The sequence below is a fragment of the Phocoena sinus genome, chromosome 16 (assembly GCF_008692025.1).
Source record: "Phocoena sinus isolate mPhoSin1 chromosome 16, mPhoSin1.pri, whole genome shotgun sequence".
Lineage (NCBI taxonomy): Eukaryota > Metazoa > Chordata > Mammalia > Artiodactyla > Phocoenidae > Phocoena > Phocoena sinus.
The window spans coordinates 75,534,000-75,558,430 of record NC_045778.1 but is presented as its reverse complement, the minus strand read 5'-3'; the positions used below and the strand labels follow the sequence as shown (position 1 = coordinate 75,558,430).

The 24,431-nt window shown below is 41.5% G+C and overlaps 1 protein-coding gene across 7 annotated transcripts in view; it reads left to right on the top strand.

The window, feature by feature from the left end:
* The first annotated feature begins 14,932 nt into the window (after positions 1-14,932).
* The window catches only part of ATE1 (arginyltransferase 1), a 158,594-nt gene continuing 149,095 nt past the window's right edge, over positions 14,933-24,431 (top strand). For 4 of the 7 annotated variants that reach the window (XM_032607843.1, XM_032607841.1, XM_032607840.1 and 1 more), the window contains exons 1-3: positions 16,844-17,319; positions 19,537-19,600; positions 22,413-22,475. In XM_032607843.1, the coding sequence (XP_032463734.1) occupies positions 17,085-17,319; positions 19,537-19,600; positions 22,413-22,475 (362 nt within the window). In that variant the 5' untranslated portion in view covers positions 16,844-17,084. The other 3 variants (XM_032607842.1, XM_032607845.1, XM_032607844.1) reach the window with 3 other exon arrangements.

The following is a 24,431-nucleotide window of genomic DNA, read 5'->3' as shown; positions in this document are numbered from 1 at the left end:
TCTGTCTTTAAATTTGCCTATTCTGGACATTTCATATAAATGGAATCACATAGCATGTGGTTTTAACACTTGGATTTTTCGAGCATGTGTGTTTAGAGCTGATTTTTCATTCATCTGCTTTCTACTTGTTTCAAACTCTCGTCATTAAGAAACTTAAAAGTGGTTACCTTCTGCAAACCAAGGAGGCAAAGCTGTTCCTTTGCATTTTGTACCTTTCTGTAGTTGAGTTTTCTAACCATGTACTTTTTCATTATTTAAAAAATTATCAACAGAAGTTATTTGGACAGGGAGATTATGGGCCACTTTTACTTCTTTAAATGTCTGAATAGAAAGGAAAAAAAAAAACTGGTATGTTCTCTCTTAAAGACCAAACACATGTAACATCCCCAAAGCCTCTTCCTGCAGAGCGTTGTGTTCTAACAGCACCTCGTGCTGACCTCAGTTATTCGGTGCTCCTCACCGAATAACTGTCTGTTTGCAGTGGAGTTCCCCCACTGGAACTGAAATAAGTCTGTGCCCCATTTTTGCGCCGATGGTGGCCGGCAGGAGGTAGGCATTGACGTTGAGTTTCTCCTAACTGCTCAGCCTGCCCGAGGACGTATTTTCCAAAATGCATTCTCAGGCCCCCACGTCCCCCATAAATTGCTGCTACTCTACTCTCTAGGCCGTGTTCTCAGTATAGCTTTTCATACTACGGAATTGGACATAGCTTTGTTTTACCTCTTCTATTGTTCTCTTCCCCCAGTAGATTGTAAGCCCTCTAAGGGGCTACGTCCTAGAGTCTTGGATCTCTGGCAGGGCTAGGGCTTAGGCCTAGGTACATGATATCCCATTAACTTTTAGGTACATTGGAGAATACAAGACAATGTGTTGTCTGCATAATAACTGTAACAGGCTTTTACACCGTCTGTCTATATTTATAGGGAGGGAGCCAGGGCTCTTTAGTCAAGATAACTCACAAGCTGTGGAACTGCAGGTTTCTTTGTATAACAATATTTGTTCTTATGAGAAGTGTTCACATAAAAGAACAATGAAAAGCATAAGGAAGGATAGAGGTGTGTGATAAAGAGTTTTCAGAGGCTTGGAGTGGTAGATTAAAACAGCCCCGGGCTTCCCTGGTGGCGCAGTGGTTAAGAATCCGCCTGCCAGTTCAAGGGACACGGGTTTGAGCCCTGGTCCAGGAAGATCCCACATGCCATGGGGCAACTAAGTCCGTGCACCACAACTACTGAGCCTGCGCTCTAGAGCCAGTGTGCCACAACTACTGAAGCCCGCGCGCCTAGAGCCCATGCTCCGCAAAAAGAGAAGCCACCGCAACGAGAAGCCTGCGCACCACAACAAAGAGTAAACCCTCTCGCCACAACTAGAGAAAGCCCGCGTGCAGCAACAAAGATCCAATGCAGCCAAAAATAAATAAATTAAATTAATTAATTTAAAAAAAAAAAAAAAAAACACAGCCCCAAGTTTTTTGGTTTTTTAAAAAAAATTTTTATTTATTTAATTTTGGCTGCGCTGGGGTCTTTGTTGCTGCACGCGGGCTTTCTCTAGTTGCAGAGAGCGGGGGCTACTCTTTATTGCGGTGCATGGGCTTCTCATTTTGGCTTCTCTTGTTGCGGAGCATGGGCTCTAGGCGCACGGGCTTCAGTAGTCGTGGCACATGGGCTCAGTAGTTGTGGCGCATGGGCTTAGTTGCTCTGCGGCATGTAGGATCTTCCCAGACCAGAGATCGAAGCCGTGTCCCCTGCATTGGAAGGCGGATTCTCAACCACGGCACCACCAGGGAAGCCCAGCCCCAAGTTTTTTTTGAGAGAAAGAGTCTGTTTCTCTCCCCTTGAATGTGGGCTGATCTTGGGTGGCTTGTTTGATCAGTGGAATACAGCAGAAGTGAGCATCTGATAGGCCTCCCAGATCCCTGAGTCGCCATGTAATACGTCCAACTACCACGTGGCCCTGAAACTACCTAGAGAGGGGAGACAAGGCGAAGGACCAGCTAGGCTCAAGCCTCCTAGCCATCCCTGCCAAGCCATCACCTGAACGTTCCCAAGCATTTCCAGTGGTGCTGCATGGGGCAGAAAAATTGTTCAGCTGAGCTCTGCCTGAATCCCTACGGAATTGTAAGGTAAAATGAAATGGTGGTGGTTTTAATTCACAAGGTTTTAGGTTAGTTATAGAGATAGCTGAAACACTTGGCAATGCTGTGCTTGTGGTTTAACTTTTTTTTTTTTTTCAGTGTGAAGCACTTAGAAACAACGTTAGGAGATATAGGATTTTACTGCACCAACATCTATGAAGGTATGCTAGCCTAAAAAAGAAATACAATCTAGAAAATAATGTAAACTTTCTGTTTTTCTAGTTGATTTCTCAAAAATGGTATACTCAAGAGCTCTCTTCGGAGTGGTTTTGCAATTTTATCTTCTTTTTTTGACTTTTCCATCAGAATAGTCACTTCCATAAGTGCTTCCTGGTAAGGCTGGACAGTTGGATAGGCTGTGACCCATTCAAATTCTTTTACTTCCTCTTTCTCCACTTGAGATTTCAGGAAAGTGGGAGCTTGCGTAGAGAGTTTCTGAGCACCTCGTCGACCATTGCTTTGCTCTGTGAGTTCTCTCCCTCAAGTCATTCGATCTCGATGTCCCTTTGTTTCTTTGCCCAGGCCACCCTGTGCTTTTTGGTCTTAGTTTTGTGTGTTTTCTGGATATTTTCGGTGTTTTCATTCTTCTCCAGTGTTAATACTTTGGGGGAAGGGATTTCATTTGAGATTCCTTGGGGGTGTAGTCAACACTTGTGGTCTCTGAGGCCTCTGGCTTGTTCGGCTCGGTATACATGTTTCCGTATCTGGTTGTCCTTTATTATATATATAGTCCATGGCACAGATCTCAAGTGGCTGTTAGCCCTGCAGGGCACTCTTATACCACGTCCCAGCTAGGGTCTCGTAATTGTTTCATGTCTTCCTCTTCAAGCCTCTTCCCCTCTCCTCCCCCTGCATTCCCTCCTAGTTGAAGACTGTGCCTTACACATCCTTGTAAAAACAGAAGCAGCCCCTCAGGAACACCGTCCTCTTCCCACTGCAGGAACAACCCCGTGCATCTATCCTGGACTCTGTCCTCCTGACTTTACGGTGGAAACAATGCCCCTTGGTCCATCAAAAGCCAGTTCTTCCACCTGTGCTCGTGGAACTTCAAGAACTTCAATTTACCATGATCAGATTCTCTTTCCTGCTTCAAAATTTCCCGCCTGCTGGATCGCTCCATCAGCATAAAAATACACTTCAGTACATATCATCTTCAAACAAAAAAGGAAAACTCTTCCTTTACTGCACATCCCCTTTTTTACTCCCCTTCATGGCGTAACTTGAAGCAGTTGCCTCTCCACTTTCTCGCCTCACGTTTTCCCTCAATCCTCTTCAGTTCGGCTTTCACCCCCATCACTTGTCTGAGACTGCTCTCATCTAGGTCACGAGTCATCTCGTTTCTGTCCCTGTCATACTTGACTTCCCAGCAGCATTCTACAGTGGTGACCACTCTCTCCTCCTTGAAATACCTTTCTTTCTTCTGGCTTTCAGGCTATAGCCAAGGGCATGTGACTAAGGCTATCTTGGACCCCCTACACTCTTCCAGCCATTAGCTGAATGTCCGCGAGTAACTGAATAGCCCCTCATTCTCTTCCTGCCTCATGGCCACCCCCTCCACCGGCTTTGCTGGTTGCCTTTTAAATGTAATGTAGGAAGATGCAGCAGAGAAACTGTCACTTAAGATAGAGCACAGTCACACTCAGGCTTTCTTGGACGAGGACAGTCCTGATCATTCAGGAAGTGAAGTGCTGTGTGTCAGGCACCGGTTTGGAGTGGGAGTCAGGGATGAGCGAGCCAGCCGGGCACACAGGCTGCCCTGTGCTCCCCTCAGCTTCGCCTGCCTGCTTGGCATCCCTGCTCGACTCGTCCTCCAGAGCGCTTCCTTCCGTTCCCCCTTCTCAGTCCTGTCACTTCTCCGTTCAAAACGCACCCCCCCCGCCCCATGGTAGCAGCCTGTAACTCGCTTCCCTGAATCCACACTTTTCTCCCCCTGTCCCCAGCCCCATCAGACCGATCACACATACAGCAGCCAGAGTGATCTCTGTATTCCATAAATCTGAGCACATCGCTTTCCTGCACAGAAACCTGGGATAGCGTCTTATTGCTTTCGGGAGAAAATCCCCAGTTCCAGTATGGCAACCATAAGCTGGTTCCTGACTGCATCTCCAAACAAACTTCTCAAGCCGACTGCTCCTTCTGCTGCAGCCACGCTGACTTTTCCTGTCTGAGTATTTTCACATGTTCTTCCTTTATATACTCCCAAACACATAATATAGCAGCTCTGACTAGGGTTTTATTTTCTTTTTTTCTCTTTTTTTTTGCGGTACGCGGGCCTCTCACTGTTGTGGCCTCTCCCGTTGCGGAGCACAGGATCCGGATGCGCAGGCTCAGCGGCCATGGCTCATGGGCCCAGCCGCTCCGCAGCATTTGGGATCCTCCCGGACCGGGGCACGAACCCACGTCCCCCGCATCGGCAGGTGGACTCTCAACCACTGCGCCACCAGGGAAGCCCCTGACTATGGTTTTTAGGTTTTAGCCTGTGTCACTTCTTCAGACCTTCTACGTACTCATTCAAATAAAATCCCATCTTTTCATGACACTTCTCACAATCTGTGGTAACTATTTAATGTCCACATCCCTCACTAGACTAAGCCCTAGGAGGTTGTGGGTGTTTATTTTGTTCAGTGCTGTCCAGTCAGCACCACTGTTGCTCAATGAACCAAACAGTACAAGCAAAGCATGCTCCCTTGAAATACCTGGGCCCTTTTCAACTTGGTGATAAATTTTTATGATTCTATTACTGGCACCAGAGTTCATGGTAAATGTATTTCCTCACCTTAATCTTCTTTTCTCATGGGGACTGGGAACCTACTGCAAACCGAGGGTCTTGAGTATTTTTGGCCCAGGCCAATCTAGAAGAGCAAAAAGAGAAATTATACAAAGATTTGGAGAAAGGTTTTGGGAAACATGCTCTGGTATGAATGGTAATGGGAGTTGATTTGAGACTCACTTTTCATTATGTAGCAAAAGGCATTTCTGTGCTTCAATAGGCAGGCCTCCACAATATGTTTAACTTCTTCTATCTTTCCTTGAACCAAGGAATGAGTGCTCTCTGATAAAAGCATAAACAGAGAGCCAAATTGTGTTTGAGGTTGAGGCTGTCCTCAGTACATTCATTTTAACACTGGAGAGGGGAGGCTGAGTTGCTATTTCAAATTCCACACACCACGGTAGAAAAAAGAACTTACCTTTGATGAGAAATTTGAGATTCCAGAGTTGGTAAGTCCATTTTAAGTTCAGTTATGCATAAGGTGATTGACGATAAATGTAATTGATAAGCTATCATTAATTTCCAATAATAGCTATCTAACATGTTTCATGATTCTTGTGAAAGGTTTACATTTTAGATAGATAATAAAACAATTTGACAGCAAGAAAGAGTTGTGGGGTTTTTTTCTTAATTTAATGCAGAAGAGTAAAGCAGAGACATTTATCACTTAAGACGGAGCACAATCACATGTAGGCATCCTCAAGACCTCATCTCTTAACCTGCTCAGTTAGCAGATAGGTTCTCTGTTTAGCCGTCTGGGTCATAAATATTGTTGCTCTGACTTAGCAGCAAAAGGGAGGGATTTTATAACATGGAACTAGAAAAAAACAAAACTATATTTGCTGTTTAGGTAAAGTTAATTTCTCAAAGACTCATATTTCTACTTTCATATTTTTCTTTCCTAAGCAATTCTTATATTATTTCCACAGCAACATTTATAGAGTTTACCATACTCTAGGCATTGCACTAAGAACTCAAATGGATTCTTTTACTTAATCTTCCAAACAGCCGTATGAGGTAAGTACTTGTTATCCCCCATTTCATAGCAAAGTGGACTGAGGTCAGGAGAGGATCAGTGACTTGCTAAAGGTCCCATGGGTTGGTTTCAGAGGCAGGATGTGTGCCTGTGTGACTCCAGAGTACATAATTTTCTTTCCTGTGCTACACCCATTCCTAGATAGGTGAATCTTCTCCTGCCTTTACTCAAAATGTAAGGACAGTAATACCTACTGCTCTTCTGCACTCAGATCCAGCCGTTCTGAGTCTGTCACCAACGGCGGGTGTGCGGGTGGGATCTGCACGGCCGGTTGATCCTTCCGCAGCCCCCCACTGCCCCTTCTCCTTGGAGCACCTTTGGCCACTTCCGCGGCTCTTAGGGCCCCATGCTGTTTATCTCTGGTGTCTTCTGTTTCAGCCATCGCCCTATCAATGGCCAGTTTCACAAAGCACATCTCTGCCCTTCACTCTCTTCCTCTCAGCACGTGCTCTCCTAAGCTGCTCTCCCAACTCTCATCTCTCATTCTCTATTCTGCCAAGTCCTGTTTTCCAGCCATTAAAGTTTATGGCCCTCTTTCAGTCTTTCAGCTACCTACTGTTGATCCTTCAGGATGCCTTGGTTTGATTTCTAGGGCAACCAGAAGTAGTCACAAGCTTTTCTGTATGTGTCATCACTATCCTAGATTGAGACTACTGGGAGGTCGTAGGTGAAGACATCTTCTGGCTGGCAGGGAATGAGCTTCAGCGTGAGCTGGGCTAAACGGCTGCAGACAGAGAGCAGAAGGGCCTGTGCGGCACACGCACAGGTGTCCCGGCTAAAGTGCAGTTAGAGAGAGCATCTTCCAAGGCAGCGGGAGCATCCTTTTTTTTCTTTTTGGGATATATATTGTGTATCTTCCATGGAAATGGAACCCTGGAATCGGTGGAGAACCCTGGAGCGGGTCCTGCACACACACACACGGTAGTGGCAGGAGGTCGGACAAGTGTGCAGGTGGCCCAGTCGTGGGGTCTCATCATTACTTAGCTGGCGTGTCACTCACCTAAATACTGCTCCTGCTATGAAGTTGTGAGCTTTGATACTGTTTAGTATACTTCTAGTCCTATACTATATAATTATGTTCATAACTGGTCATTAAGCAAAAAATACACCAATGTTGAAATCACATTAATGAAAAGGACTGCGTATTCACATCAGGAAACCCTGTTCACACATGTGAGCGGCATCCATTCGAACAAAGTCCTCACATAGCCCACTATGATGTTTCTAGTTCTTTAAAAAAATGTGAAAAGGAGAAAATACAGTGATTAATTACAACCTGGCTTATTTAGTAGGAATAAAATCTACCCCTTCCAAAATGTGCTGCTTGTGGAGACGAGCTTGAAACCGTAGCCCCAAACTCAAATTCAGAAATAAATGAGTTATAGAAGTAAATATGGGTATTTTATGCTTAAAAAAAATCAAAGAATTTCAAATATCAAGTCATGACAGTGGTTTCTATTTTCATACCAAAGCACTGAATTTTCTTTTTTTTAATACATCTTTATTGGCGTATAATTGCTTCACAGTGCTGTGCTAGTTTCTGTTGTACAACTATGAATCAGCCATATGCACACATATATCCCTATATCCCCTCCCTCTTGAGCCCCCCTCTCACCCTCCCCATCCCACCCCTTCAGTCTACATTTTAATATCAGGTGCTTCCCAAACCAAACAAGATACCATTTTAAAACTGATCAAAAGTCATGCTGCTCAGACGTGAAACTTACGTGATATTAATTCCGCCAAAGTGTTTATAACACCTGGGACCTGACAGCACCACACTACCACACATTCCTAATAGTCACTGACTGTGAGCCAGGCACTGTGTGAAGGACTAAAAGTCAATGTCTTATTTATCATCCCATGAAAACAGAATAGAAAACCTCTTTTTTTTTTTTGATAAAGAAAACTATGCAATTCTTAATGTGAGCCTCTCTTTAAGTAAGGAATCAGCTTAATTAAAACACACAAAGACAATCACGTGGACCTGAAAGTACTTTTGAGTACTGTGCTGTAAAGTTTCTCTTTCCTGATAAAAGAAACTGGGGGGATAAAGAATATAAGCCAGGGAGATAAACAAAAACCTCTGATAGCCAATTAGGTTGAAACAAACGCTGAGCAAGACTACACTTAGCCCAAACATAAGCAAAGATGGCTTGAGTTGTGTTTCTCCACGACAAATATAAAAAGGACACTTTGCTAACAAGTATCTTCTTATATACCTAAATTTTAACCCTTTGTCAAAAACCACGAAATATGTTTAAATAGTTATGAGAAGTCCTAGCTGGAGGAGGAGACGATGATGCTTTCTGAACTGAAATGATCGTGAAACCACTTCTCACGTCACTGAGCTTGAAATAATCTTCACAGTATAATCACAGATTAACTGCTGGCACTGGAAGCAGCACCTTGCCTGCTGTCTCCATTTTGCAGGAGTTTGAAAACAAACTAAATAAAAGTGCCTCTGACAGTATCTGAACATAAAATATGGACATTCCAACCACACCCTTGAGGTAATGTTATTATTCTCCCCATTTTCCAGGAGAGGAAATGGTGGCTAAGAGAGGTAAGAAATGTGTTCAAGGCCACACAGCAGCCAAGTGGGAGACTGAAACTTGAAAGTAGATGTCTAAACTCAAAGTCTGTAGTCCTAAGCACCTGCCATACCACCTAACCTTGGATTACCGGAGAAGTAGAAACACAGTCCTTACCTTTGTAGACTTTACAGTCCAATTAGGGAGGCAAGAAATGTATGCAAGAGCACACGCATGATGTAGTGGTATAAATGGGATGCTTAAGTGTGGAGGGAAAACAAAGGGCAGGAGTCATTAGCATGAGATGGGGTGCAGCAAGGAGGGCTTCTTGGGGAGCACATTTTGAGCAGTGGCAAAAATGGAAGACACTCCTGAGACCAGCCAAGCAAGGGGTGAGTCAATCAGAGTGGTTAACTAGAGGAGGTTGCACAGGCAGAGTACAAGGTGGATGCTGCGGGCCAGAATATAGAGCACAGTCTGTGGTGAGGAACGCAGTAGCCAGAATATGACGTGGAGGAACTTTGATGATTTCCCAAAACAAATAGAGAACTATGAAATTTTGTTAACAGGAAAGTGCTTAAGAAGAAGTGGCACTAGAGAAAAGATCCTGAAACTGTAGGGACTAGACGCAGAGAAAAGTAGAGAATTGAGTTGGTCCAGTGAGGAAGCAGTGTTCAACAAAAATAGAATGTCAGTCAGAGATGTAATTTAAAGCCATCTAGGAGCCACATTTTAAAGAGTAAAACAGATGAGGTTAATTTTTGTGATATGTATTTATCAGGATGTCAGGATAAAATATATCCAGGATATATGTACAAAATATTACATTTCTACACTTGATCAATTTTAAAAGCTTTACACTGCTGTTTTTTAAAGTAACAGTTTTTTTTTAGAGCAGCTGTAGTTTTACAGAAATATTGATCAAAGAGTACTCTTCTCCACGTTCCCCCTGTTATTTATATCTTGTATTAGTGTGGTATATATATGAATCAATACTGATACACTATCATTAACCAAAGTCCATAGTTTACATTAAGGTTCACTTTTTTGTGTTGAACATTCCATGGATTTTGACAAATGTGTAATGACAAGTGTCCATAATTAGTACATCATACAGAATTGTATCACTGCCCTAAAGCCCTGGCAACCACTGATCTTTTTACTGTCTCCATAGTTTTGCCATTTCCAGAATGTCATATAGTTGGAATCATACAATAGGGCTTTTTTTAATACTGTAAAGGCTTTTTCAGATTGGTTTATTTCACTTAGCAGTATGCCTTTAATGTTCCTCTATGCCTTTTCATGGCTTAATAGCTCATTTCTTCTTATTGTTGAATAATATTCTATTGTATGGGTGCACAGCCATTAGTTTATCCATTCACATACTGAAGGACATCTTGGTTTCTTCCAAGTTTTGCCAAATATGAATAAAGCTACTATAAACATTCGTGTGTAGGTTTTTGTGTGGACATAAGTTTTCAGCTCCTTTGGGTATATACCAAGGAGCATGATTACTGGATCGTATGGTAAAGAGTATGTTTAGTTTGGTAAGAAACTGTCAAACTGTCTTCCAAAGTGGCTGTACATTTTGCATCCCCACCAGCAGTGAATGAGAGTTCCTGTAGCTCCACATCCTCACTCCTATTTGGTGTTGTCAGCGTTCTGAATTTTAGCCATTCTAATAGGTGCATAATCGTATTTTATTATTGTTTTAATTTGCAATTTGCTAATGTGACATGATGCTGAGCATATTTTCATATACTTATTTGCCATTTGTTTATCTTCTTTGGGAGGTATCTGTCCAGATCTTCTGCCCATTTTTAATTGGGTTGCTTGTTTTCTTATTGCTGAGAATTTTAAGAGTTCTCTGTATGTTTTAGATACCATTCCTTTATCAGATGTTTTGCTAAGATTTTCTACCAGTCTGTGGCTCATCTTTTCATTCTTTTAACAGTGTCCTTTGCAGAGCAAACATTTTTAATTTTAATGAAGCATGACTTCATTTCCTCTTTCATGGATCATGCTTTTAGTGCTCCATCTAAAAAGTCATTGCTAAACCCAAGGTCACTTAGATTTTCTAAGTTACTTCCAGGAGTTTTTAGTTTTGTGTTTTACATTTAGGCTTATGCTCCATTTTGAATTATTCACTGTAGGTGGGTGCCCAGTTGTTCCAGCACCATTTGTTAAGACTATCCTTACATTGAATTCCCTTTGCTTCCTTGTCAAAGATCAGTTGACTATATATAACTGTGTCTACTTCTGGGCTTTCTACTCTGTTCCAATGATCTATTTGTCCATTCTTTCACCAATACCACACTGTCTTGATTACTGTAGCTTTGTAGTAATTCTTAAAGGCTGGTAGTGTCAGTCCTCCAACTTTGTTCTCCTTTAACACTGTTTTGGTTATTGAGTCTTTTGCCTCTCCATATAAATTTTGGAATCAGTTTTTCAATATTCACAAAATAACTTGCTAGGATTTTGACTGGGATTAGAATGAATCTAAAGATCGAGTTGGGAAGAAATGACATCTTAACAGTATTCATCTTCCTACCAGTGAAGATGGATCACCTCTCCACTTATTTAGATCTTTGATTTCTTTCATCTCAGGTTTGTAGTTTTCCTTGTACATATTTTGTTAGATTCATACACAAGTATTTCTTGTTTTTTTTTTTCTGGTGCTAATGTAAATGGTATTGTTTTTACTCTCAAATTCCACTCATTAATTTCTTGTATATAGGAAAGCAATTTACTTTTATATATTAACCTTGTATCCTGCAACCTTGCTATTATTGGTTCTTAGTTCCAGATTTTTGTTGTTGTTGTTGATTCTCTGGGATTTTCCATTTGGCTAATCATGTCATTTGTGAAGAAAGCTTTATTTCTTCCTTCCCAATAGGTGTGCCTTTTATTCCTTGTTTATTGCATTAGCTAGGACATCTGGTATGATGTTTAATAGGAGTGGTGAGAGGTGGCATCCTTGCTTTGTTCCTGATCTTATTGAGAAATCATATAATTTTTCACCATTAAGAATGATGTTTGTAAATATTCTTTACCAAGTTGAGGAAGTTCCCCTATATTCCTAGTTTGCTGAATTTTTTTTAATTGTCATAAATGGGTATTGGATTTTGTCAAAGACTTTTTCTGTATCTATTGATATTATCATATGATTTTTCTTTTTTTAGCCTAGTAATGTGATGGATTACATTAACTGCTTTTGTCATGTTGAACCAGCCTTGCATACCTGGAATAAGTCCTACTTAGTGGTGGTGTATAATTCTTTTTACATTGTTGGACTCCATTTACTAGTATTTTGTTGAGGATTTTCACATTTATGTTCATTAGAGATATTGATCTATAGTTTTCCTTTCTTGTAATGTCTTTGTTTGGTTTTGGTATCAAGGTAATGCTGGCCTCATAAAATGATTTAGAAAAATCCCTTTGATTCTATTTTCTGGGAGAAACTGTAGAGTTGGTGTAATTTCTTCCTTAAATGCTTGGTAGAATTCACCAGTGAACACATCTGGGCCTGATGCTTTCTGTTTTCAAAGGTCATTAACTATTGATTCTATTTCTTTAGATACAGGCCTATTGAGATTATCTATTTCTTCTTGTGTGTTTTGGTTGATTGTCTTTCAAAGAATTGATCCATTTCCTCTAGATTATCATAGGTATGAGCATAGAATTGTTCAGAATATTCCTTTATTATTCTTTTAATGTACATGGGAGCAGTAGTGGTGTCCTTTTCTCATTTCTGATACTGGTAATTTGTATCCTTTTTTTCTTAATTAGCTTCACTAGAGGTTCATCACTGTTTTTTATCTTTTCAAAGAACCAGCTTTTGGTTTTATTGATTTTCTAGATTGATTTCCTGTATTCAATTTCATTTATTTTTGCTTTAATTTTTGTAATTTTTTTTTTGCTTTAATTTTTGTAATTTTTTTCTGCTTATTTTGGGTTTAATTTGCTCTTCTTTTTCTCATTTCCTGAGGTAGAAGCTTAGATTACTGATTTGAGGTCATTATTCTAATATATGCATTCAATGCTGTAAGTTTCTCTCTAAGCACAGCTCATGCTACATCCCACAAATTTTGTTAAGTTGTATTTTCATTTTCATTTAGTTCAAAATATTTCTAAATTTCTCTTGCAACTTCCTTGACCCAAGTGTTATCTAGAAGGGTGTTGTTTAATCTCTGGTATTTTGGACTTCTCCAGCTACCATTCTGTTATTGATTTCTAGTTTAATTCCTTTGTGGTCAGACAGCATAGTTTGTATGCTTTCTATTCTTTTAAATTTGTTAAGGCTTTTCTTTTCTTTCTTTCTTTTTTAATGGTCCAGAATGTGGTCTATTTTGGTGAATGTTCCACGTAAGCTTGAGAAGAACAGGTATTCTGCTGCAGATGAATGAAGTATTCTATAGATGTCAGTTACATCCAGTTGACTGACGGTCTTCAGTTCAATTATGATCCTGCCTGTTGGACCTGTCAATTACTGATAGAGGGGTGCTCAAGTCTCTATAATAGTGGATTCTTCTATTTCTCCCGCAGTTCTATCAGTTTTTGCCTCACACATTTTGCAACAGTGTTAGGTGCATACACATTAAGGACTGTTATGTCTTTTTGGGTACTTGACCCCTTTATTATTATGTAATGCTCCCTCTACATCCCTAATTTTCCTTGCTCTAAAGTTTACTTTATCTGAAATTAAAGTACCTACTCGCGCTTTCTTTGGATTAGTGTTAGCACAATATATCTTTCTCCCTCCCTTTAATCTGTGTTTTTATATTTAAAGTGGGTTTTTCTGTAGATAACATACAGTTGGATCTCATTTTTTAATCCAGTCTGATAGTCTTTTTAAAAAATTAATTTTTGGCTGTGTTGGATCTTCGTTGCTGCGCGCGGGCTTTCTCTAGTTGCGGTGAGTGGGGGCTACTCTTTCATTGCGGTGCACGGGCTTCCCCCACTGTGGTGGCTTCTCTTGTTGCAGAGCATGGGCTCTAGGCGCACAGGCCTCAGTAGTTGTGGCTCGTGGGCTCTAGAGCGCAGGCTCAGTAGTTGTGGCGCACGGGCTTAGTTGCTCCGCGGCATGTGGGATCTTCCCGGAGCAGGGCTCAAACCCATGTCCCCTGCATTGGCAGGCGGATTCTTAACCACTGAGCCATCAGGGAAGCCCAGTCTCTGTCTTTTAATTGGTATATTTAGACCATTGATGTTTAAAGTGATCCCTGATATAATTGGATTAATATCTACCATATTTGTTACTGTCTTCAATTTGTTGCTCTTGCTCTGTTTTTTTGTCTTCCACTCTTATTCTGCCTTCTGTGGTTTTAATTAAGCATTTTATGATTCTATTTTTTTTCTCCTCTGTTAGCATAGCAATTATACTTTTTTTGCTTCTTTAAATGGTTGCCCTTGAGTTTGCAGTATACATTTACAACTAATCCAAATTCTTTTTCAAATAACTACTTTACAGGCAGTGTGGGTACTTTATAAGAGCATTCCCAGTTTCCTACCTCCCACCCCTTATAACGTTGCTTCACTCATTTCACTTATCTATAAACTTGCACCCTGTACAAGTTGCTGTTATTAAACCATCTGTTATCTGTCAATTAAGATTTTGAAAAATTTGATTTTACCTCCATTTATTCCTTCTCTAATGCTCTTTTTATAAAGTAGGTCTGAGTTTCTGACGTATATTACTTTATCTTTCTGGAGAATTTCTTAACATTTCTTGCAAATCAGGTCTAGTGAGGACAAATTCCCTCCATTTTTGTTTTGTCTGAGAAAGCCTTCTCTTTCACTTTTGAAGGATAATTTTGCTGGATACAGAATTCTAGGCTGGTCTGTTTTTTCTTTCAATACTTGAAATATTTCACTTTCCTTTCTTCTTGTACGGTTTCTAACCAGAAGACTGACGTAACTCTGATCCTTGCTCCTCTATAGCTAAGGGTTTTCCCCCCTCTGGCTTTTTTTTCAAGATTTTTGTTTGTCTTCGATTTTCTGCAGTTTGAATATGATGTGCCTACATGCAGATTTTTTGGCATTTATCCTGCTTGCTGTCTATACTGCCTCAATTTAAGAATTCAAGTAAATTTAAATAAAAGTTGTTTCCCTGTCATACTATTCACATTTTACGTGCTCAGTAGGCACATGTGGCTAGTGGCTACCAAACTGGAGAGCAAAGGTCTAGACAGTGGAGGGAAAGGGTCTAATCTGAGGTCTCTTGGCAGTGAGTGCCCCACAGAGGAAAGCATCTCCTAGGACTCTACCACCACCACCAGTCCCTGAGACCCCTGGTGCTCCTATCTACCTCCCTGCCTCTGCTCATAACACAGCTCTTTCCTAGTGTGTCCCTCTTCTCTGTATTTAACTGCCCTCCCCACCACCCCCCAGCTTACTATCTACTCACAACACTTTCTTCAGAAGGAAAGAGAAACACATTTCACTTTAATTCAAGAATCACGGGCCTATCACCATGTAGAGTCCTTCACATCATCAGTGCCTAGGACTGAACCTCACTCTTAAGCTTTGCAAACTCAACTTCACATTCAGTTGTATAAACTATGTTAATGGAACCAAACATGCTAGTGTTGCCAGCATTTTGTCAAGAATGAAAATTAAAAACAAAGACAACTATCTATTACTGGCAATTTCATAAATAAAAGGATGTTCTAATAGTGCCCTCTTCCAGCTCCCCCCGGCCCCCAAAGATGGAAACTAAATGAAACTTTGCACTACTTTTCTCATTTGGGCCTGGAAGATGAAAACTTTGTGCCTAACCTTCAGCAAAAGAAACACATTAGGAACTACAGCCCTACCCATGTCCAAACCTAGTATTTGTTGATCTCTTTTATTCTTCTTCAGTTAATTTTATTTTTATCACCTTTTCCCCCGCCTATTTGTCTCTTACTAGTTGTGTGATCTTAGGCAAATTATTTGGCTTCTCTGGCCTTTGTTTCCTATGTTGTCCAGGAAAGCACCAGAAATAGTCAAATCTGTTATAACGAACAAAACAGATGAGGTCTGTCTTAAGAACATGGGTACTGAGATCTAGTAAGGGGCCTTTAAATCTAAGGATTGGAGGAACTGGATAAATCTAAGGTCCTCTGGCATGCTACATAGCTATCCTTAGGTTCTTTCCCATTGTGTGAGGCACAGCTGATGCTTAGCGATATAACAGGTCACTCTGCCACCAAGAAACCTCTTAAATAGGCACATATCCAGCATAGTGGACCTTGGGGTCAAGAATGTTGAAACTGACTTCAAAAGTTTACCTGCTTCTCCAAGTTACATGATTTCACTAACATAAAAAGATAATCAATTTTATTGTTGACGGGAAAAAAATATAAGGACAGACAGGCTTAAATTATCTGTGCATACAGAATTAAAGAATAAGGAATATTCCCTTGTTGGAGGTACTCACTGATTTTTATACTTTGCTCCAGGACTGTTAGTCTTTAAGAAATCCCCTTTAAAATAGTGGTTGCAAATTGGAGGCTTATGTGCTGAATTCAGCCTATATAAATGTTGTTTGGCCTGTACAATTAAAAAAATTCTTTTAAAGTAACATTTCAAAACTGTACTAAAAAAAATCTGATTTCTAGCTTTTTAAAAGTTAGGAAAGTCGCGGGGGGTGGGGTGACGGTGGGATGAATTGGGAGATTGGGATGGACATGTATACACAAATATGTATAAAACGGATAACTAATAAGAACCTGCTGTATAAAAAAATAAATTTCAAAAAAAACAGTCGTAAGATATGGTGGCACTAGGCACAAGGCAGCAACTAGCTCTGACACTTGTTTCCTTTAAAAGAGTGAAGTGTTCAATCACTTACCCTGCCATCCACAGAATGCATGTGTACTCGAACCTACGGGACATTTAAGTGAGTGCTTGCTGGTTTGGAAGAAGCTAGAATTGGCTAGAACGGCCTGAAATGGTAACTTTTGAACTGAGACCTGCAGGATCTAAAAAGAGGGTGATCACAAGCTCTGTGCCTCAGTCTCCTTATCTGTAAATTAGGGCTATCAACGCGCAGTTGTGGGAAGGACTGGCGATGGAATAACGAAACGGGTTGGCTCGAACTCGGCGCCAGAGCGCACGACTACGATCCACTAATCCTGGGAGGCCCCCGGACCCAATACCGACCGGGCCCCCCGGCGCTGCGACGCACCGCGCCGGGCCTCGCTCTCCACTCCTCCCCGCCGCGGACCTCAGCGCTCCGCAGAGGTCGGCCCCGGGGCGCCGAGAGGCGTGGTCGGCCTGCGTGGACCTGGCGGCAGCCATGGCCTCGGTGGTGGAGTACAAGGGACTCAAGGTCGGCTACTACTGCGGCTACTGCGACTCCGAGGAGGGCAAGGCGTCCTGCGGTGAGTGGTCCGGTCGATGGAGCTGGTGCGGACGCCTTACGTCCAAATCCCCGCACCGCCCGCCGCGTCCGGGCCCTCGCAAGGGAACACCCAGGCCCTGTTCCCCAACTCCCGCTTTCCTTTCCCACTCGTTTCTTCCCAGACCGTTGTCTTTCACGTTTTGTCTCTTGGCCTCATCCTCACCGAAGATGGCGGTCCTTCTCGGAGAAGGAGCGGAAATAGCGGAAGGCTGCTGCCCTAGGTTAAGATGGCGCGGGCGGCGTCAGCGCCGAGGGGCTCGGGCGAGGGCCGGGCTGTGGGCGCCCGGGCGGCGCGGTGCATTGTGGGGTGGCGGGGGCTTTGGGCTGGGCCGCGTACCGTTTGGAGGGTCGGGGCCATGGCTTCGTGGGCCGCGCTTTCGCCCAGCATCGTGGAATATTTCGAGGGCGAGGATTTCTACCGCTGCGGCTATTGCAAGAACGAGTCGGGCAGTCGCTCCAATGGTAAGCGGGCCGGGCTGGCGGGCGGGGAAGGGCGCCGCGGCCTCGGGGCTCGGCGGTGGGCCGGTGTCCTCGGGGGTCGCGGCGCCCCGGGCCGACTGGCTGGAGGGACGCGCCCAGCCCCTGCCCGGCTGCTGTCTCGTGGAGCGAGTGCGGAACGCGGCTCCCCCTGAGTGCAGTGGCTTTAGGAATTAAAAACGGACCTCACCTTTGATTGAGTAGGGAAGCTTCTAGATGCTCATTCTTCGCACAGGTGCTCGGACGTGCGAAATAATTATTGTCTCGCAGTAGCCAAGTGTGGAAATAGGTGTCCATCATCACTAGGAGACGGTTAAGTACCTGGTGGCACGCCTGCGGTCGGTTACGGGGGCTGACCTGTAAGTTCTGATGCTGCTGTGAGGGTGTCTCCGAGGGTCAGGGCAAAACGCGGGGTGCAGGACAGCGAGTGTCGGGTGGTGCTATTGGTGTAGAAAACGGTGTGTGTGGAAAACACACGTGCGCGGACATCCGTGGATTAAATGTCTCTGGAAGAATATAGAAGAAATTAGTAACCGTAGTCGCTGCTGGCGAGGGGCCCTGTTGGTACCGAGGTGCTTGAAAATTTTACCAGGTGTTTGGGTGCCGTGTCATTTCTCCACCCACCTCGATGACGACGACAAAGCCAGCCTACAGTACCCTTCCCCCCCATGATTCAGTTTTCTTTCGGAAGATTTCTTGTTTGTAAACAGAACATCATGTTTATTTCCTGCCGTGTCTTGTTTTGGCAAAAGTAGAAACTTATTTTAAAGAATAATCTAGCATTGTGGAAAATGGGATGTCTATGAAGATGTAAATCGGGGTGGTTTCCGTATTAAAAAAAATGTATGTCCTACCGTAGGGGAATTGTTTGGGCGATTATGGTGTGACCGTTTACTCGTTAATTAAAAGTGTTTATTAGGTGCATCTTGTGGGTGAGCAGGGGTAGAGTGTAGTATAACGCAGTCATTAGTGACGGGGATGAAGATGAGTTAACGTGAAAAAACAGAGTCTTGGGTTAAACGGAGAACATAAGCAGGATGCAAATAACATATGTGACACGGTTACAGCTCTGGGAGGAGAAAAACCCAAATGGTGACAGTGGTTGCCTTAGGGTATTAGAGATTTTTCCCTTCTCTCTTTCAGAATCTTAGTATTGTGATTATAATATGTATGTAACAAATACTTTATATTAAACATGTCTAAAATTAATATTAGGTCCTTAATTATTTTTCTAGTAATTTTAGTAAGAGAAAATCGATTAATATAGATGTTCTCTAAGTTCTGTGGAAAAAACCTACTTTCCACCCTTTCACTTAGATAACTGTAAATTTCTGTCATCTCGATTTTAATAATAATCTTTACTATAGGGCACCCCACCTGTTGGGTAGGTAGGTTTTACTATTTCTATTTTACAGATGAGGAAATTGAACCTCATGGAGTAACTGGGTGTTAATGGGTGTCCACCAGGCTTCTGGACATTTCTGTTGTACACATGCCTGTGCTTTTCTCATTATGCCCTGCTCTATCAAGCCTATCTTTATCTTTAGATACTGCTGATGCAGTTTACTGTTCACAAGAATAAAATTCACTTTTCTTTACCATTAGTTCAGTGTTTTCTCATAGTCTTCATTGTTTTCATGGTTGCATAATTATTTCATCATATTGATAACATCATAGTCCCTGTAATCAATTTTCTGTTCCTAGGCATTTGGATTACTTTCAGTTTTTATACTTAAAAGGAATATTGCTGTATGTATACTTCTGTTCAGTGTGTAAGACTATGGTGTAAACAAATAAAAATCAGAATTTATATGCACAAGAAAACATTTGCTTTCTAATTCTTCTAAAGAGACCAGGTTATTAAATTATTGGGGATATTATTATGACTTAAAGGTGTGATGTAATTTGATTGCAGTGAGGACCTAAATTTATGATGTCATAGAGACTGTTGACTAATCCTGAATTGCATGTGAACACTTTGTGTGCTTGATTTTTAAACTTTAGGTAAATACATCATGTATTTCATTTGTGTTATGTATTGTGTCAAACTAACAAGTATGAAGTATGTGCAGACTTTCATTTCTCCAATATGAGCTGGATTTTTTTTTTTTGCTTCAGTTTTCATATTTTAAAGATAATGCTTTGGATTTAAAAAAGTAAAAAGTTCCACCTGCTGTAATTAACATGGCACTTATTTTTCAGGCATGTGGGCACATTCCATGACTGTACAGGATTATCAGGATCTCATAGACCGAGGATGGCGAAGGTAAAGGTCCTTAATACAAAGATACTTCTTTAAAAAAAAAAAAAATTTTATTTATTTATTTATTTATTCATTCATTCATTCATGGCTGTGCTGGGTCTTCATTGCCGCACGTAGGCTTTCTCTAGTTGTGGTGAGCGGGGTCTAGTCTTCGTTGCAGTGCGCGGGCTTCTCCTTGCCGTGGCTTCTCTTGTCGCAGAGCACGGGCTCTAGGTGCGCGGCCTTCAGTAGTTGTGGCGCACGGGCTTAATTGCTCCGCGGCATGTGGGATATTCCCAGACCGGGGCTCGAACCCGTGTCCCCTTCCTTGGCAGGTGGATTCTTAACCACTGTGCCACCAGGGAAGTCCCAAAGATACTTCTGAAATTACTCAGGTTCTTCTTATAATTGAAAAATATTATTTGCCTTTAAAATGTTTTCTTAAAAAAAAAAAAATGTTTTCTTGTTGTTGGAAAGAGGTTTAAGAAAATTTTTATTATATTTTGTGTGTAGAGATATTTTTCTCCTTTTAAGGGTGTTTATTAGGAACATTTCACAAATGTAGAGAGAATGTTATAATGAACCTCACATACCTATCACCAAGCTTCAACAGTTGTTAACATTTTGCCAATCTTGTTTCATCAATTTTCCTTGCTCCTTTCGATGGACTGAATGTTGTGTCCCGTCCCCTAAGTTCATATGTTAAATCCTAACTCCCAGTTTATGGTATTTTGAGGTAGGGCCTTTGGGAGGTGATTAGGTCATGACGATGGATGGGATTATGAATGGGATTCTAGTGCCCCTATAAAAGAGACCACAGAGAGCTCCCTTGCCCCTTATGCTATGTGAGGACACAGAAAAGATGAACCAGGAAGCTTGTCTTCATCCTACATTAAATCTGCTGGCGCCTCGATCTTGGACTTCCCACCCTCCAAAACTATGAGGAATAAATTTCTGTTGTTTATAAGTCACTCAGTCTATGGCATTTTTTTTAAAGTCTTTATTGAATTTGTTACAATATTGCTCTTGTTTAGTGTTTTGTTGTTTTGGCCCTAAGGCATGTGGGATCTTAGCTCCCTGACCAGGGATCGAACCCACACCCCCTGCATTGGAAAGCGAAGTCTTAACCACTGGACCACCAGGGAAGTCCCCTCTATGGCATTTTGTTATAGCAGCTCCAGCAGAGTAAGATACTCCCCCCTTCCCCTCCTCCCACAAGATTATTTAAACCAAATTGAAGATATCATGTCATTATACCTGTATTAAGTATGTGTTTCTAAGAAGGATTTTCTTTCTTAACATCTCCACAATATCATTACCATACTTTCCAAATTTAATAATAATTATTTGATGTCACCAGTTACCTAGTTTTGATTAGATTTTCTGCTCGTCTCAAAAAATTCTTTTTTATAGTTGGTTTATTTGAATCAGGATTCCCTTAAGGTCCACACATTGCCTTTGATAGCTGAGGTTTTTTGGCAGCTATTTTTATGTAGATGATTTGAGAATAACTATTAGGTAAGGTTCCTTACGTAAGTATGAGCAGTATGAAGTGCCCTGTGCCAGTACTCCCCAGAAGTCATGGGATTGAGCACAGTAAATGAAACTTCACAGCTTTCCTTAAACGTAATAATGGGGCCCAAAATGAAGATAGATATAGGCCAGATGTTGAAAGACTTCGTGTGCCATGATAAGGAGATTTTGTGGGGTTTTTTAACGGTACGGGGGAGCTATTGAAGGCTTTTATGTCAGAGAGAAAAGGGATGGAATTTGTGATTTGGACATGATCATTCAGATAGCAGAGAGGTGTCTGAGCGGGTGATTCTGAAGGCAGGACCATTAGTTCCAGAGATTATTGCGGTGTCCATATGTGAGGTGGTGAGGACCGCTGTCACGGTCAGTAGCAGTGACTGTGTATCAGGAGGTGGATTGGATGGATCATAAGACACATTTTTGAGGCATTTTGGAAGTAGATTGCTTACTGGCAGGATATGGAGGTGCATTAGAGGGAAGAGTCTAGGAGGACTCCCAGGTTTTCGGCTCGGGAACTGAACTCATGTGTGTTTGCTAGGGCTGCCGTGACAACATACCACAGATTGGGCGGCTTGAGCAAGAGAAGTTTATTTCCTCACAGTTCTGGAGGCCAGAAGTCCGAAATCCAGGTCTCTACCGCTTTGGTTTTTCCTGAGGCCTCTCTCCTTGGTTTGCACCTGGCTGCCTTCTTGTGTCCTCACATGGTCCTTTCTCTTTGTGTGTGCAGCCCTAGTGTTTTGTTTATTGTTCCTTTTTGTGTACAATTTCCTTTTCTGATAAGGATACCAGTCAGATTGGATTAGGGCACATTTAAATCTGGACAGAATTCAGCTCGTAAATGTATGACTCTGCTTTAACTGAGATCCAGAAGGCATGGAAAGGATGAGATTGGTTTGGGGGTTCATCGTGCTGGTGCCCATGGAACCCCCAAGTGTGGATGTCATAGGCAACGGCACACATCAGTCCCACAGCATCCTGGGCAGTTTTCTCTGACTGCCCTTTTGCTGTTGAGGGTGGGTGGTGGATCGAGGCATGGAAGGGGCTGCAGGTGCAGGTGAGATGGTAATTGAGGTGATTAACCATGGAGTACATATGTAAACGTTCAGAAGAGAAAAACCTGGACTCTGGTCCTTGGTATACCCATGTTGCAAGATCATTTAGCTTATGAAAAGTAACTAAACCTAAATGTTTTTACACTGTTGATTAGATTTTTACCCTAATTAATTTTGTACTCCTGTACTAATCGACTTTGCTACATATGAAAAATGTGTACAAACTTAACAAAACTATTTTATAATTTTAGAAGTGGGAAATATGTGTACAAACCTGTCATGAATCAAACATGTTGTCCTCAGTACACAATAAGGTAAGAATTTTGATTAATATAATATATTCTATTAATATGAAGATTGTGTATAATTTTTTAGTAGACTCTTGCTTTTTGAAGTGTCTATTTCTGTCTAGGTAGACATTCTTCATAAAGAAAAGCAAACAAGTTTTTTTCTACGTACTCATACTATATTCATGTGCCGATCAATAGCTGTTAATAATACTGCTTGGTTTCGATATAAATATGGTATGAAAAATACACTATTTAGTAATCTAGTCAATAATACGTGAAATATTGGGAGAATATTGGCAAATACTTAAATTAGTTTTAGATATCAAATTTTTATCAGTTTAGCTTATGGCTTTGCAGTTCTCTGGTGTGTTACTTGACAACAGTTGTTTCATTCAGGCAATGCCACAGGATCCTATATAAGGGGGAGGAGGGCTGACACTTAATCTGCGTCTGTTCAGAGTCTAGTTTTCTTCACTGGAAAACTCGAACTAAAAGTCTGTTTTCCTACAGAGTGTTTGCTTGATTTTTCTTAATATTTTGTGTTTCCCCTGTGCCCCCCTTACTCTGCCCTAACATGGGAGGATTTTTCCCTTCTCTGATTATGCAGGTCCTCCTCTTCCCCTCCCTCTTCCCCTTCTTCTGGTAGAAAATAGGGAAGGTACGTTAACATTGTGAGGCATATGTCTGCAGTTTCAATGTGTATGTATACTCTAGATAAAAACACAAACACAGTTGTGTCCATCATGCTTGGCATGTCCCCACAGCTGTCTCCCTTAATTACTCTTTTTTTTTTTTCCTTAATTACTCTTAACTTGTTTTGGGGTTGTAGACTGTTTTGAGAATTTGACGGTTGCAGATCCTCTCTGCAGCAAAACAAAACAAGACAGGGAGCTGTATAGACAAAAATAATGTAACATCTAACATATTAGTTTTAGGGTGATCACTGACTTTGAATAATTCACTGCTTCCCGGTTAAGAATCCTTTCTCTTACATAATTGGTCAAAGGACTGGTACAATAAGGAGAAAAGATGGGTGTCTGGAACTTTTAGAGTGGTACTCTAATTTTTTTTTTTCTCTTCAGTTTTCCATGTCTTTTGGGAGATTTCCTCACCTTTATTTTCCAAGTCTTCTGTCTTCTATTTAACTTTTAATTTCTTCTTATTATATCTTATTATTATATTTTTACTCCTAAGAGGGATTTTTGTTCTTGGACTCTGAAATTTTTTGAGATTCCCTTCTTCCTGTATACTGTATGTCTCTATCCTCCAAGTTACTTTCTCCAGGTTTTTGGCACCTATCTTTGTTTTAGAGGCCCTCCTCAAGTGTCTGGTGATTCCAACCTTCCAGTGTCCCATTGGAAATTTTATGTACCCTGGTGGGTCTCGTCTACTGTGGGCTTTAAGTAGGGTGATCTGGCTAGCCTGTTCTTTGGGAGAATCTCTGAGGTCAGTATTTTTAGTTCTGATCACATTCTGGAAAGAAAGTATTATCTACTGATGTTCTGGGGCTGGGTTGGAGAAGTGGGTCTTGGAGGTCTCAGCATTCAGCATGTATACTTCCGTTTACGCTTACTGTTTGCAGTACACTTCCATTCCTATCAGCTGTGCCTGTATCCCTCAAGTAAGAGGCCTTATTTTTCCCTTTTCTGAAAGTTTTCAGTTTTCTGCTGGGTTGTGTAGAGAGTCATATGTGCAGAGTCGGGGAGAGTATCAGATATATAAATCGCTTCCAAAACAGACTTTCAAGGGATCTTTCTATTTTCACTCTCATCTCCCAGGGTATCAGGTATGGCCAATCCCTGAGACTTTTAGGGGTAATTAGAGAAAATTGGATATTTTTTTGGCTTTTCCCACTTTTGGCTTAGGATTCAACTTTTCTTTGGTCTGCTAAGTCAGTTATCACTTGTACATCTGCTTTCTAGCTCCCAGCATTTCTCCCATTATTTTTTTTCCTAGTGGTTTATGTCTTTTTTTTTTTTA